General features: G+C 44.7%; 1 protein-coding gene across 1 annotated transcript in view; it reads left to right on the top strand.

Moving 5' to 3' along the window:
• The window catches only part of LOC129857578 (dynein axonemal heavy chain 5-like), a 65,278-nt gene that overhangs the window by 24,996 nt on the left and 24,339 nt on the right, over positions 1-15,943 (top strand). Inside the window, exons 26-45 of the mRNA XM_055925985.1 lie at positions 282-344; positions 496-734; positions 866-1,106; positions 1,327-1,526; positions 2,057-2,210; positions 2,402-2,565; positions 3,182-3,338; positions 3,502-3,714; positions 4,156-4,380; positions 4,671-4,843; positions 6,561-6,739; positions 7,279-7,466; positions 7,730-7,924; positions 8,380-8,514; positions 8,755-8,862; positions 10,284-10,437; positions 10,557-10,703; positions 12,166-12,407; positions 14,303-14,479; positions 14,855-15,059. Of these exons, the coding sequence (XP_055781960.1) occupies positions 282-344; positions 496-734; positions 866-1,106; positions 1,327-1,526; positions 2,057-2,210; positions 2,402-2,565; positions 3,182-3,338; positions 3,502-3,714; positions 4,156-4,380; positions 4,671-4,843; positions 6,561-6,739; positions 7,279-7,466; positions 7,730-7,924; positions 8,380-8,514; positions 8,755-8,862; positions 10,284-10,437; positions 10,557-10,703; positions 12,166-12,407; positions 14,303-14,479; positions 14,855-15,059 (3,559 nt within the window). The remainder of the gene's footprint in view (positions 1-281; positions 345-495; positions 735-865; positions 1,107-1,326; positions 1,527-2,056; positions 2,211-2,401; positions 2,566-3,181; positions 3,339-3,501; positions 3,715-4,155; positions 4,381-4,670; positions 4,844-6,560; positions 6,740-7,278; positions 7,467-7,729; positions 7,925-8,379; positions 8,515-8,754; positions 8,863-10,283; positions 10,438-10,556; positions 10,704-12,165; positions 12,408-14,302; positions 14,480-14,854; positions 15,060-15,943) is intronic.

Below are 15,943 nucleotides of genomic sequence, written 5' to 3'. Positions count from 1 at the left end.
CACAGCTACACCTAACACCAAGGCTGTCTAGGTCTTACTCACAGCTACACCTAACACCAAGGCTGTCTAGGTCTTACTCACAGCTACACCTAACACCAAGGCTGTCTAGGTCTTACTCACAGCTACACCTAACACCAAGGCTGTCTAGGTCTTACTCACAGCTACACGTAACACAGAGGCTGTCTGGGTCTTAAACATTTCTATTTATATTACAGTTAACTTGGCACGCTCTAAATAAGACTGCTAGCTAATTGCTGACACAGGCTGTGTTTCATTCCCAGGACGGTCCCATGGTTGTTGGACTGGCTCCCCAAGATGCTAGTGACAGACTCATCATGTTTCAGGTGAGTACAGTGTGTATCTTCAAGAGAGGAATCTACAGTATATACTACTCTGAAGCACTTCATTTAAGTTGGTACATTCACAGAGGTTTTCATTCACATGTTCTATATATGCACTTATATGCACTTTACTGTACTCATTTCGTTTGGTCAGAATCACTTTGACAACCTGTTCCGTAAGTACATCACCTACACTGGTGGAGAGGAGCTGTTTGGCCTGCCTGTGACCCAACACCCTCAGCTGCTGGAGATCAGGAGACAGCTCACCCTCCTCCAGAAGCTCTATGGACTCTACAACAGTGTCATCGACACCGTCAACGGCTACTATGACATCCTCTGGGCCGACGTCCACATAGACAGGATCAATAACGAACTTCTTGACTTCCAGACGCGGTAAGGAAACCAAACTACAACCCAGACCATGAGAGACATTTACACAGAACTCATTGATGAATAATCTCATTGAAGATTTACATTTCCAAAAGGAAGTTAAATGTTGGTGTTTTTTCACCCCCCATTTCCAGTTGTCGCAAGCTGCCCCGTGCCCTCAAAGAGTGGAAGGCATTCCTTGACCTGAAGAAAAGTATAGATGATTTCAACGAGTGTTGCCCCCTACTAGAACTGATGACCAACAAGTCCATGATGACGCGTCATTGGAAGAGAATCGCTGAGGTGACAGGACACAGCTTCGAGGTGGAGACGGACACTTTCAAGCTGCGCAACATCATGGAAGCTCCCCTCCTCAAATGCAAAGAGGAAATTGAGGTGATTATGGATTTTTGTTGTTGCTGTTGTTGGTGCTGAAACCCGGGAAGGAACCAGGTAATTGATTCTCTATAGCCGTAACTACCGGTACTCCACTCACCATAACTATTCTGTACTGTAAATTGAGGCCAGAAAAAAATGGTTGTTTGACCTCAATGGGACAAGTTGGTTAAACAAAGGTAAAATAAAGATGAATGTTGTTTGAACTCCCGCTGGGCAGGATATTTGCATCAGTGCGGTGAAGGAGAGGGACATTGAGCAGAAGCTGAAGCAGGTGATTGCTGAGTGGGACAACAAGACGTTCACCTTCGCCAACTTCAAGACGCGAGGGGAGCTGCTGCTGAGGGGCGACAGCACCGCTGAGATCATTACTAACATGGAGGACAGCCTCATGGTGCTGGGATCACTCATGAGTAACAGGTTAGACTAGAGACCTACTGGAGGCATAAATGACTTAGCCTGGAAATCTAGACTGATTTCTGCTTTATGCTTGTTAACAATAGTGAAATGTAGCCTAATTCAGTCTTGATTTTGAGGCAACAAATGACCTGGGGGTTCGGAGTGATATATGATTTCTTCTCAATTTTTTATATTTCAGCACAGGAGGTTGGTGGGACCTTAATTGGGGAGAACGGGCTCGTGGTAATGACTGGAGCGGAATCAGTGGAATAGTATCAAACACATGGTTTACAGGTGTTTGATGCCATTCCATTTGCTCCGTTCCGGCAATTATTATGAGCCTCCTCAGCAGCCACTGTATTTCAGCATCCAGTTGACTTGTCATCTAGAGTTCAACAGTTGTGCTGTTTGTGTTTGGACAGTTGTGTTTAGACTGGGGGTGCTTGGCATAAATCCCTGTAAGGTTTCAGCTGCATTGTACAGACTTTTAGTGTTGTTTGTGTACTGTATTAGTCAATGCTTGACCCAGATAATGACTTGGTGTTCCACAGGTACAACACGCCATTCAAGGCCCAGATCCAGAAATGGGTTCAGAACCTTTCCAATACCACTGACATCATAGAGAACTGGATGACTGTCCAGAACCTGTGGATCTACCTCGAGGCTGTGTTCGTGGGAGGGGACATAGCCAAACAGCTACCCAAGGTAAGAACCAATACATTGACTTTTCATCTGAAAACATATCTTTAACCTTATGCTACTAGCGATGGGCTTCCACAATTTCTTGAAGTTTTACAGTGCCCTGGTTTTTCAGAAATCACTTTTTTGGGGGGAAAACCAAGGAACTTTTTGCAAACTTAGGAATGACAATCTATTCTGAATCATCTGAATGACAGGAGGCGAAACGTTTCTCCAACATCGACAAGTCCTGGGTGAAGATCATGACGCGGGCCCATGAGATGCCCAACGTGGTGCAGTCATGTGTGGGGGACGAGACCATGGGACAGCTGTTGCCTCACCTGCTGGAACAACTGGAGATCTGTCAGAAGTCTCTCACCGGGTAAGTCTATCTGAATGTCTATCGGATGTTTCTCACTAGGTAGGTCTGTCTGGAGGTCTGCCAGAAGTCTCTGGATAAGTCTGTCTGGAGGTCTGTCAGAAGTCTCTGGATAAGTCTGTCTGGAGGTCTGTCAGAAGTCTCTGGGTAAGTCTGCCTGGAGGTCTGTCAGAAGTTTCTCACTAGGTAAGTCTGTCTGGAGGTCTGTCAGAAGTCTCTGGATAAGTCTGTCTGGAGGTCTGTCAGAAGTCTCTGGGTAAGTCTGTCTGGAGGTCTGCCAAAAGTCTCTGTGTAAGTCTGCCTGGAGGTCTGTCAGAAGTCTCTGTGTAAGTCTGTCTGGAGGTCTGTCAGAAGTCTCTGGATAAGTCTGCCTGGAGGTCTGTCAGAAGTCTCTCACTGGGTAGGCCTATACTTATACTTTGAATTTGTTTTAAATAGTTGAATTGAAAGTATTCATGTACCAGTATGACACCTTCCAAGTTTGCCTATGTTGTACATTGGTAACTTGATGATGTGTACTAAACTAGTAATATTTTCAAACCTTTTTTTTAGGGGTAGCTTTAATATTGCGGATAGATTGTAGCTTCTTTCAACCCTTGGTTGATTGTGTGACTGACAGGTACTTGGAGAAGAAGCGTCTGCTGTTCCCTCGGTTCTTCTTTGTGTCTGACCCGGCCCTGCTGGAGATACTGGGCCAAGCCTCGGACTCCCACACCATCCAGGCCCACCTGCTCAACGTCTTTGACAACATTAAATGTGTCCGCTTTCATGACAAGGTACAGTAACTAACAGACAGACATATAATTTCTTTCTACAACTATCCCCATCAGGCCTCCTGATCAATTTACTTATTTGACTATTAGTAGTATCTGTCCTTTTGCAACAGTAACTAACCCAGATTCAGCAACATCAATAGTATCTGCTCTTCTGTCTCCACAGATGTACGACCGGATCCTGGCCATCTCGTCCAGGGAGGGGGAGACGGTAGAGCTGGATCGGCCGGTGACGGCGGAGGGGAACGTGGAGGTCTGGCTCAACGCCCTGCTGAAGGAATCCCAGAGGTCTCTTCATCTGGTCATCAGACAGGCTGTCCTGGCCATCCAGGACTCAGGCTTCCAGCTCATTGAGTTCCTGGACACTTTCCCTGCTCAGGTGGGGAGACATGGGATACATCCTAAATGCCACCCTATTACATAGTTCACTACTTTGACCCAGGCCCTGTTCAAAAGTAGTGCACTATATAGGCTGCAATTTGTGACACAGTCCTGGTCTTGGGGTCATCATTCATTCTCTTTTAATGTCATAGATTAACCTTGACCTTGGAGCAATGGCCTTGTAGTTAGACTTTCCCACGCCTATGTTTCATTACTCAATACCTGATCAGGGATTCCTGTTTTTCTGACAATTTTCCTCCATTATTGTATAACTGAAACTGATCTACACACTAGCCAAATTCCATACATTCCTGATTTTATACATTGTCCTGATTACAGTCCTGATTGATAGGAAGACATCGAAGCCAGGAAAGATGACTTTACGTCCTCTCATTGATGTCCTATCATGATGTCCTCTCTTCCTGACTCCATCAACCAGGTTGGTCTGCTGGGAGTCCAGATGATCTGGACCAGAGACTCAGAGGAGGCCCTGACCAACGCCCGCTACGACCGTAAGATCATGCCCAAGACCAACCAGTTCTTCCTTGAGCTTCTCAACACCCTGATAGACATGACCACTAAAGACCTGGCCTCAATGGAGCGGGCCAAGTATGAGACACTGATAACCATCCATGTTCACCAGAGGGACATCTTTGATGACCTGGTGAGTGGACTGGAATCACAAACTGACTCAGTGGCTAAAATAGTCCTTCAACCCCAAAGGTCCCTTTCAGTGTATAAACTTAAGGTAATAATTGCTGTTGTGTAACATATTTCTGAACTTTTGGCAAACTGTTCCACCAAATATTTTCTGATTAGGGCGTGATAGTCTGAGAATATCAATTTGAGTTTCCCCTGGTATTAAAATCACATTTGACAATTGGGGTTTTAGGAATTTCAGAGACTTTAGCAATGCTTTGTTTCCAGAATGGTTTCCTCCTGCTCTCCCCTCAGTGTCGGCTGCATATCAAAAGCCCTACAGAGTTTGAGTGGCGGAAGCAGTGTCGTTTCTACTTCAATGAGGACTCTGACAAGATGATCATCAACATCACTGACGTTGGCTTCATCTATCAGAATGAGTTCCTGGGCTGCACTGACAGACTGGTCATCACCCCTCTGACTGACAGGTAAGGAATAACTAGTCATCACCCCTCTCACTGACAGGTAAGGAATAACTAGTCATCACCCCTCTCACTGACAGGTAAGGACTAACTAGTCATCACCCCTCTGACTGACAGGTAAGGAATAACTAGTCATCACCCCTCTCACTGACAGGTAGGGACTAACTAGTCATCACATGTCTGACTGACAGGTAGGGACTAACTAGTCATCACATCTCTGACTGACTGGTAGGGACTAACTAGCCTTCACATCTCTTACTGACTGGTAGGGACTAACTAGCCTTCACATCTCTTACTGACAGGTAGTGACTAACTAGCCTTCACATCTCTTACTGACTGGTAGGGACTAACTAGCCTTCACATCTATGACTGACTTGTAGGGACTAACTAGCCTTCACATCTATGACTGACTAGTAGTGACTAACTAGTCTTCACATCTCTTACTGACTGGTAGGGACTAACTAGCCTTCACATCTATGACTGACTTGTAGGGACTAACTAGCCTTCACATCTCTTACTGACTGGTAGTGACTAACTAGCCTTCACATCTCTTACTGACTGGTAGGGACTAACTAGCCTTCACATCTCTTACTGACTGGTAGTGACTAACTAGCCTTCACATCTCTTACTGACTGGTAGGGACTAACTAGCCTTCACATCTCTTACTGACTGGTAGGGACTAACTAGCCTTCACATATCTTACTGACTGGTAGGGACTAACTAGCCTTCACATCTCTTACTGACTGGCAGGGACTAACTAGCCTTCACATCTCTTACTGACTGGTAGGGACTAACTAGCCTTCACATCTCTTACTGACTGGTAGGGACTAACTAGCCTTCACATCTCTTACTGACTAGTAGTGACTAACTAGTCTTCACATCTCTTACTGACTGGTAGGGACTAACTAGCCTTCACATCTCTTACTGACTGGTAGGGACTAACTGGCCTTCACATCTCTTACTGACTAGTAGTGACTAACTAGTCTTCACATCTCTTACTGACTGGTAGGGACTAACTAGCCTTCACATCTCTTACTGACTGGAAGGGACTAACTAGTCATCACATCTCTTACTGACTGGTAGCGAATAACTAGTCATCACATCTCTTACTGACTGGTAGGGACTAACTAGCCTTCACATCTCTTACTGACAGGTAGTGACTAACTAGCCTTCACATCTCTTACTGACAGGTAGTGACTAACTAGCCTTCACATCTCTTACTGACAGGTAGTGACTAACTAGCCTTCACATCTCTTACTGACAGGTAGGGACTAACTAGCCTTCACATCTCTTACTGACAGGTAGGGACTAACTAGCCTTCACATCTCTTACTGACAGGTGGGGACTAACTAGCCTTCACATCTCTTACTGACAGGTAGTGACTAACTAGCCTTCACATCTCTTACTGACAGGTAGTGACTAACTAGTCATCACATCTCTGACTGATAGGTAGGGACTAACTAGCCTTCACATCTCTGACTGACAGGTAGGGACTAACTAGCCTTCACATCTCTTACTGACTGGTAGTGACTAACTAGCCTTCACATCTCTTACTGACAGGTAGGGACTAACTAGCCTTCACATCTCTTACTGACTGTTAGGGACTAACTGCCAGTACCATGGCCCAGCCAACTGTTAAGTGCCACAAGTGTATGGTGTATCACATTGAATATCTGGGCGATTATCCTGGATGTACCTTTTCTTTGGTGTGTGTTTGTCCCAGGTGCTACATCACACTGGCCCAGGCTCTGGGGATGAGTATGGGAGGAGCCCCGGCCGGCCCTGCAGGGACAGGGAAGACTGAAACCACTAAAGACATGGGCCGCTGCCTGGGGAAGTACGTGGTGGTCTTCAATTGCTCCGACCAGATGGACTTCAGAGGACTGGGGAGGATCTTTAAAGGTAGGAGCTTCTACTCATATTACCTGGTCCCAAATACATTTGTGCTCTCTTGCCAACTCCTGTGCCATTTGCATGGAAATGACCATAGGAGATGGATATCCAGTACAAATAAAACATATATGATTTGTGGCGATTATAGGCTATATAAGATGTCACTCATATTACTGTGAAGAGAATGATGATCTCAACCTGAACCTAATGAACAGTGAGTGTAATGTTGTGTGTCTTTGTGTTGATTGACAGGTCAGGCTCTTGGGGTTGTTTTGAATGAGGAGTTTAATGTGAAGAGTGATGTGTAATGTTGTGTTGATTGACAGGTCAGGCTCTTGGGGTTGTTTTGAATGAGGAGTTTAATGTGAAGAGTGATGTGTAATGTTGTGTTGATTGACAGGTCAGGCTCTTGGGGTTGTTTTGAATGAGGAGTTTAATGTGAAGAGTGATGTGTAATGTTGTGTTGATTGACAGGTCAGGCTCTTGGGGTTGTTTTGAATGAGGAGTTTAATGTGAAGAGTGATGTGTAATGTTGTGTTGATTGACAGGCCTAGCCCAGTCGGGCTCCTGGGGCTGTTTTGATGAGTTCAACCGTATCGACCTATCAGTTCTCTCCGTGGCGGCCCAGCAGATCGCCATCGTGCTTACCTGCAAGAAGGAGCGCCGCAAGAACTTCATCTTCACCGACGGAGACAACGTGGAAATGAATCCCGAATTTGGCATCTTCCTGACTATGGTTATTATTATTAGCAGTCTATAAACTACTCACTGTAGAAACCCCTTCACAAACACGTTGTCAAGTAGAGCTTCATTTAAAGTACTTCTGAAAGGAATAGTGAATTCTTGTCTCAAAGAAGATTAACTGAAACTAGTCCAAATCAGACAAGGTTTATTATTACTTTGAGGATGTTAGTCATAGACTCTGTTTAGCTTTTTATTCTTAACAGACTCATCTGGTTAAATAAAGATTTGATTAATAAATGTTTTTGCCCCAATCAGAACCCGGGCTACGCAGGTCGTCAGGAGCTTCCAGAGAACCTGAAGATCAACTTCCGCTCGGTGGCCATGATGGTCCCAGACCGTCAGATCATCATCCGGGTCAAGCTGGCCAGCTGTGGCTTCATAGACAACATAGAGCTGGCCAGGAAGTTCTTCACCCTCTACAAACTGTGTGAGGAGCAGCTCTCCAAGCAGGTCAGCTATGAAATGAAATGTAACTACTGTAGATATTTCAATGAGAGCTGAACATGCGAAGATATACATTTTAGTAGTTCCATATAAGTACACAATCAAGTTAAGTGAAAGGTTATTTAAAGTGTATCATCAAAGTCTCAAATCACTTTAGAGGGAATTAATATACCACATGTCAGGTGGATGGATTATCTTGGCAAAGTAGAAATGCTCACTAACAGGGATGTAAACACATTTGTGCACACAATTTGGGAGAAATGCCTTTTTTTTGGTGCATGAACAATTTCTGGGATCTTTTATTTCAGCTCAGGAAACATAGAACCAACACTTTACATGTTGCGTTCATATTTTTTGTTCAGTATAAAACCAACTTAACTGCCCAGGTGTTGATTATGATCTTTGTGTAGTTCATAGTTCTATTTCCATACAGTCCATGTTGGGTTCACTCTGTTTTTAAGGTGCATTATGACTTTGGACTGCGAAACATTTTGTCAGTTCTGCGGACACTGGGGGCGGTGAAACGAGCGAACCCCAACGACACAGAATCTACCATCGTCATGAGGGTTCTCAGAGATATGAACCTGTCCAAGCTGGTGAGTACAGTCACTCAGATATACAGGACATTCTCCTCGAAATCAACTGCTATTCTCCTCGAAATCAACTGCCATTTTAGAAAAGCCATTTTTTTAAGCAGCATTAAGTGTTACAGATTGTTATTTTTTCATATACTATTCTGTAATACATGAATAATGATTTCATCTTCAGTAAGGAGCAACATAACAGAAGTGGCATCATGGTTAACTTCACTGACATAATACTATATGTGTTAACAGATAGATGAAGATGAACCGTTGTTCCTCAGCCTGATAGAGGACCTCTTCCCTGGGATCCAGCTGGATAAAGCAGGCTACTCAGAGCTGGAGACAGCTATCGACAAACAGGTGAGAGGACATTTTATATAACATAATCCCTTTACATTAAGTTTGAAAATGTTCCATGTCACTCTGAAGTCTATCAACTATAAAAAATAATTTACCCAATAAATTACTGGGAGTGCGACTCTCTTTATTTTTATAGTTTAAGGTTTATTCGCCATTAGTCAGCACCTCCACACACAATCATTTTTCTGGGTGTGCGCCAACTGATGTTTGTTACTCTGAAGCCTATCTACATGTAGATTCTCATAACCCTCCTCCTTACACTGGTTCTCTCCCGTCCTCACCACCCATCTCTTCTCCGTTTCCCTACAGTACATTTGACATTTTAGTAATTTAGCAGACGCTCTTATCCAGGGCGACTTACAGGAGCAATTAGAGTTAAGCAATTAGGGTTAAGTGCCTTGTTCAAGGGCACATCAACATATTTTTTTACCTAGTCACCTCAGGGATTCGAAACAGCAAACTTTTGGTTACTGGCCCAACGCTCTTACGCGCCAGGCTACATGCCGCCCCCACAGTATAATACTGAGTTTAAGGGATGAATCTGTCTTGGTATTAGCCTTAATACCATAGTAGCGTAAAACCTTTTTTTTTTTTTCTAAATGTGAGGTAAGGATTTATTTTGTATTACATGAAGAGTTTACCTCACTGTCTTCCATTGTTCTCCATACTGTAGGTGGAGGAGTCCGGTCTCATAACATGAAGAGTTCACCTCACTCTCTTCCATTGTTCTCCATACTGTAGGTGGAGGAGTCCGGTCTCATAACCTGAAGAGTTCACCTCACTCTCTTCCATTGTTCTCCATACTGTAGGTGGAGGAGTCCGGTCTCATAACATGAAGAGTTCACCTCACTCTCTTCCATTGTTCTCCATACTGTAGGTGGAGGAGTCCGGTCTCATAACCTGAAGAGTTCACCTCACTCTCTTCCATTGTTCTCCATACTGTAGGTGGAGGAGTCCGGTCTCATAACCTGAAGAGTTCACCTCACTCTCTTCCATTGTTCTCCATACTGTAGGTGGAGGAGTGCGGTCTCATAACCTGAAGAGTTCACCTCACTCTCTTCCATTGTTCTCCATACTGTAGGTGGAGGAGTCCGGTCTCATAACCTGAAGAGTTCACCTCACTCTCTTCCATTGTTCTCCATACTGTAGGTGGAGGAGTCCGGTCTCATAACCTGAAGAGTTCACCTCACTCTCTTCCATTGTTCTCCATACTGTAGGTGGAGGAGTCCGGTCTCATAACCTGAAGAGTTCACCTCACTCTCTTCCATTGTTCTCCATACTGTAGGTGGAGGAGTGCGGTCTCATAACATGAAGAGTTCACCTCACTCTCTTCCATTGTTCTCCATACTGTAGGTGGAGGAGTCCGGTCTCATAACATGAAGAGTTCACCTCACTGTCTTCCATTGTTCTCCATACTGTAGGTGGCAGAGGCAGGTCTGATCAGCCACCCTCCATGGAAGCTGAAGGTGATTCAGCTGTTTGAGACCCAGAGGGTCCGCCATGGCATGATGGCCCTGGGGCCCAGCGGAGCAGGGAAAACCACCTGCATTCACACCCTGATGAGAGCCATGACAGGTGAGAAACAGCCCCAACAAAACACTGGACTTATTTGACCTTATTTACTTCCCTATGGCAGTCATACTTAAGTAAAAGTTGTGTTAAGTGAATGTGTGTGTGTGTGTTTGCACCCACAGACTGCGGCCAGCCGCACAGAGAGATGCGTATGAACCCCAAAGCGATCACCGCCCCTCAGATGTTTGGCCGTCTAGATGCAGCTACCAATGACTGGACTGACGGCATCTTCTCTACCCTGTGGAGGAAGACCCTGAGAGCCAAGAAAGGTGAGACGGACACTTCTTATTTCATATTTTTATATATTGTGTGTTTTTTTCTGCCTAGTTACTGTGAGTAATACATTGTTATTGATTATTGCATTGTTGAGTTTTGAGTTTGCGAGAAAGTAATTTCACTGTACTTGTGCATGTGACATTAAAACTTGAAACTTGAAAGAATTACCCTGGACTTATACGGCCCTTCCTTTACACATTCATTTTTGTATTTAACTAGGCAAGTCAGTTAAGAACAAATTCTTATTTACAATGACGGCCTACCAAAAGGCAAAGGGCCTCCTGCGGGACAGGGGCTGGGATTAAAAAAAATATATATATATATACACTGCTCAAAAAAATAAAGGGAACACTTAAACAACACAATGTAACTCCAAGTCAATCACACTTCTGTGAAATCAAACTGTCCACTTAGGAAGCAACACTGATTGACAATAAATTTCACATGCTGTTGTGCAAATGGAATAGACAAAAGGTGGAAATTATAGGCAATTAGCAAGACACCCCCCAAAACAGGAGTGATTCTGCAGGTGGTGACCACAGACCACTTCTCAGTTCCTATGCTTCCTGGCTGATGTTTTGGTCACTTTGAATGCTGGCGGTGCTCTCACTCTAGTGGTAGCATGAGACGGAGTCTACAACCCACACAAGTGGCTCAGGTAGTGCAGTTCATCCAGGATGGCACATCAATGCGAATTGTGGCAAAAAGGTTTGCTGTGTCTGTCAGCGTAGTGTCCAGAGCATGCAGGCGCTACCAGGAGACAGGCCAGTACATCAGGAGACGTGGAGGAGGCCATAGGAGGGCAACAACCCAGCAGCAGGACCGCTACCTCCGCCTTTGTGCAAGGAGGTGCACTGCCAGCGCCCTGCAAAATGACCTCCAGCAGGCCACAAATGTGATTGTGAAGTGTGATTGACTTGGAGTTACATTGTGTTGTTTAAGTGTTCCCTTTATTTTTTTGAGCAGTGTAACTAGGAGAAAACACACATCACGACAAGAGAGACACCACTACATAAAGAGAGACCTAAGACAACAACATAGCATGGCAACAACACATGACAGCACAGCATGGTAGCAACACAACATGACAACAACATGGTAGCAACACAACATGGCTGCAGCACAACATGGTAGCAGCACAAAACATGGTACAGACATTATTGGTCGCAGACAACAGCACAAAGGGCAAGAAGGTAGAGACAACACATGCAAGTTTACTCAAGCATTAGACAAGCTAGAGCATGAACCCACATACAGTGCATACCGTATAGTCTCTATGGAATTCATGGAGAACAAAGGGGCAGACCATTTCCGTGTGTTTTCAATATTCTCATATCTCTCTATTAATTTCCCTATCTTTTTACTAAAAGTGATATTCTAATATGCTCTGACCTCCATAGTTGATTTTGATTAGTCTAATAAGCAGACTGGTTCTAATGTCGCTCTCCTCTGCAGGGGAGCACATCTGGATAGTACTAGATGGACCAGTAGATGCTATCTGGATAGAGAACCTCAACTCTGTACTGGATGACAACAGGACTCTGACCCTGGCCAATGGAGACAGGATCCCCATGGCTCCCAACTGCAAGATCGTGTTTGAGCCCCACAACATCGACAACGCCTCTCCTGCCACCGTGTCTCGTAACGGAATGGTGTTCATGAGCTCTTCTGTGCTCAACTGGAGCCCCATTCTGGAGGTGGGCAAAGGAACATTCGCTCACTCTTTATCAGTGAATGAAAGTGTGTGTGTGTGTGTGTGTGTGTGTGTGTGTGTGTGTGTGTGTGTGTGTGTGTGTGTGTGTGTGTGTGTGTGTGTGTGTGTGTGTGTGTGTGTGTGTGTGTGTGTGTGTGTGTGTGTGTGTGTGTGTGCGTACATCCGTGCATGCTTGTGTGTGTGCATTTTTGTCTATGCGTCTGTGTGTGAATATTTATGTGTGTATATTTGTCTGTGTGTGTATCTTTGTTTGTGTGTGTATATTTGTGTATGCGTGTATCTTTGTGTATGTATATTTGTGTATGTGTGTATCTTTGTCCGTGTGTGTATATTTGTGTATGTGTGTATCTTTGTCCGTGTGTGTATATTTGTGTATGTGTGAATCTTTGTCCGTGTGTATATATTTGTGCATGTGTGTATCTTTGTCTGTGTGTGTATATGTGTGTATCTTTGTCTGTGTGTGTATATTTGTGTATGTGTGTATCAAATCAAATCAAAGTTTATTTGTCATGTGCGCCGAATACAACAGGTGTAGACCTTACAGTGAAATACTTACAGGCTCTAACCAATAGTGCAGAAAAAGGTATTAGGTGAACAATAGGTAAGTAAAGAAATAAAAACAACAGTAAAAAGACAGTGAAAAATAACAGTAGCGAGGCTATATACAGTAGCGAGGCTATAACAGTAGCGAGGCTACATACAGACACCGGTTAGTCAGGCTGATTGAGGTAGTATGTAGGTATGGTTAAAGTGACTATGCATATATGATGAACAGACAGTAGCAGTAGTGAAAAACAGGGGTTGGAGGGTGGTGGGTGACGGGACACAATGCAGATAGCCCGGTTAGCCAATGTGCGGGAGCACTGGTTGGTCGACCCAATTGAGGTAGTATGTACTTGAATGTACAGTTAAAGTGACTATGCATATATGATAAACAGAGAGGAGCAGCAGCGTAAAAGAGAGGTTGGGAGGGGTGGCACACAATGCAAATAGTCCGGGTAGCCATTTCATTACCTGTTCAGGAGTCTTATGGCTTGGGGGTAAAAACTGTTGAGAAGCCTTTTTGTCCTAGACTTGGCACTCCGGTACCGCTTGCCATGCGGTAGTAGAGAGAGACAATTTTTAGGGCCTTCCTCTGACACCGCCTGGTGTAGAGGTCCTGGATGGCAGGCCGCTTAGCCCCAGTGATGTACGCACTACCCTCTGTAGTGCCTTGCGGTCAGAGGCCGAGCAATTGCCGTACCAGGCAGTGATGCAACCAGTCAGGATGCTCTCTTTGTTGCAGCTGTAGAACCTTTTGAGGATCTCAGGACCCATGCCAAATCTTTTTAGTTTTCTGAGGGGGAATAGGCTTTGTTGTGCCCTCTTCACGACCATCTTGGTGTGTTTGGACCATTCTACTTTGTTGGTGATGTGGACACCAAGGAACTTGAAGCTCTCAACCTGCTCCACTACAGCCCCATCGATGAGAATGGGGGCGTGCTCGGTCCTCCTTTTCCTGTAGTCCACAATCATCTCCTTAGTTTTGGTTATGTTGAGGGATATCTTTGTCTGTGTGTGTATATTTGTGTATGTGTGTATATTTGTGTATTTGTGTATGTGTGTATATTTGTGTGTGTGTATATATTTGTCTGTGTGTTTATATTTGTATCTGTGGGTATCTTTGTGTATGTGTGTATCTTTGTGTGTATCTTTGTCTGTGTGTGTATCTTTGTCTGTGTGTGTATCTTTGTCTGTGTGTGTATCTTTGTGTGTGTGTATCTTTGTCTGTGTGTGTATATTTGTGTATGTGTGTCTCTTTGTCTGTGTGTGTATATGTGTGTATATTTGTGTGTGTGTGTGTATCTTTGTCTACATGTGTGTTTTGTCACCATGCAGGGCTGGCTGAAGAAGCGTTCTCGTCAGGAGGGAGAGGTGCTGAGAGGGCTGTTCTCCTCTTCCTTCCCCGAGCTCTACCAGTTCACTGTTCGCTGTCTGGAGTACAAGATCGACATGCTGGAGGCCTTCGTCATCATGCAAAGCATCAACATGCTGCAGGGCCTCATCCCCGCCAAGGTAGACACCTGAAACCTCCATACTCCAACCATATTAAAAACCCTGCAGAAGGGGGGTCATATCCTTACATCACTGAGCTCTATGAATACTGTTGGAGTGAATTGCCCCCACATTCCTCATAGAGACAAATTGGAATGTTCTAATGCCTAACTGATTTAATTAATCCTGTCATTGTGTTTCCTTAAGCACTCTTTTCAATTACTGTTGGACTGTAACTCTCTGGACTCTGCATCTATGTGAGGGTGGATTTCCATTTCCCTTTACTGTAGGTGACTGATTAATTTGAGTACCAAGTAGGAAATATAGTAGATATAAAGATGTAGAAGGGCTTTGGTACAGTATTTTGTGTTGATAGTGACTGTTGTTGTGTTCCAGGAGCAGTGTGGGGAGGTGTCCAGGCAGCATGTGGAGCGTCTCTATGTGTTTGCTCTCATGTGGAGCATCGGAGCTTTACTGGAGCTGGAAGACAGGAGGAAGATGGAGAGTTGGCTCCGTGGAAACGACAACATCCATCTGGACCTCCCAGATATACCATCAGACAGCGAGGACACCATGTTCGACTACCACGTCACTACAGACGGTGAGGGGTACATGTTCAGTAGACAGACTCCACAAACTCACAACACACACTCAGTCCTCTTTTTACTGTTATGGAAGATACAGTGAACAAAACAATTAACACAACATGTAAAGTGTTTCATGAGCTGAAATAAAAGATCCCAAAAATGTTCCATATGCACAAAAAGCTTAAGTTGACATGTCTGTTAGGGAGCATTTCTCCTTTGCCAAGATAATCCATCCACCTGACAGGTGTGGCATATCAAGAAGCTGATTCAACAGCATGATCCTTACACAGGTGCACCTTGTGCTGGGGACAATAAAAGACCACTCTAAAATGTACAGTTTTATCACACAACACAATGCCACCGATGTCTCAAGTTTTGAGGGAGCGTGGAATTGGCATGATGACTGCAGGAATGCCAGAGCTGTTGTTCATACCATACTGTACCATAATGTCGTTTTTGAGAATTTGGCAGTACGTCCAACCACGTCAGCCCAGGACCTCCTCATCCGGCTTCTTCACCTGCGGGATTGTCTGAGACCAGCCACTCGGACAGCTGATGAAGAATTTCTGCACAAACTGTCAGTAATTGTCTCAGGGAAGCTCACCTGCGTGCTCGCCGTCCTCACCAGGGTCTTGACATGACTGCAGTTCGGCGTCGTAACCGACTTCAAATGCTCACCTTCGGTGGCCACTGGCACACTGGAGAAGTGTGCTCTTCACGGATGAATCCCGGTTTCAACTGTACCGGGCAGATGGCAGACAGCGTGTATGGCGTCGTGTGGGCGAGCGGTTTGCTGATGTCAACATTGTGAACAGAGTGCCCCATTGTGGCGGTGGGCTTATAGTATGGACAGGCATAAGCTACGGACAATGAACACAATTGCATTTTATCAATGGCA

Source organism: Salvelinus fontinalis, chromosome 6 (assembly GCF_029448725.1).
Source record: "Salvelinus fontinalis isolate EN_2023a chromosome 6, ASM2944872v1, whole genome shotgun sequence".
In the NCBI taxonomy this organism is placed as follows: Eukaryota; Metazoa; Chordata; class Actinopteri; order Salmoniformes; family Salmonidae; genus Salvelinus; species Salvelinus fontinalis.
The sequence above is the reverse complement of the archived record's forward strand: the minus strand, read 5'-3'. Positions and strand labels throughout refer to the sequence as shown.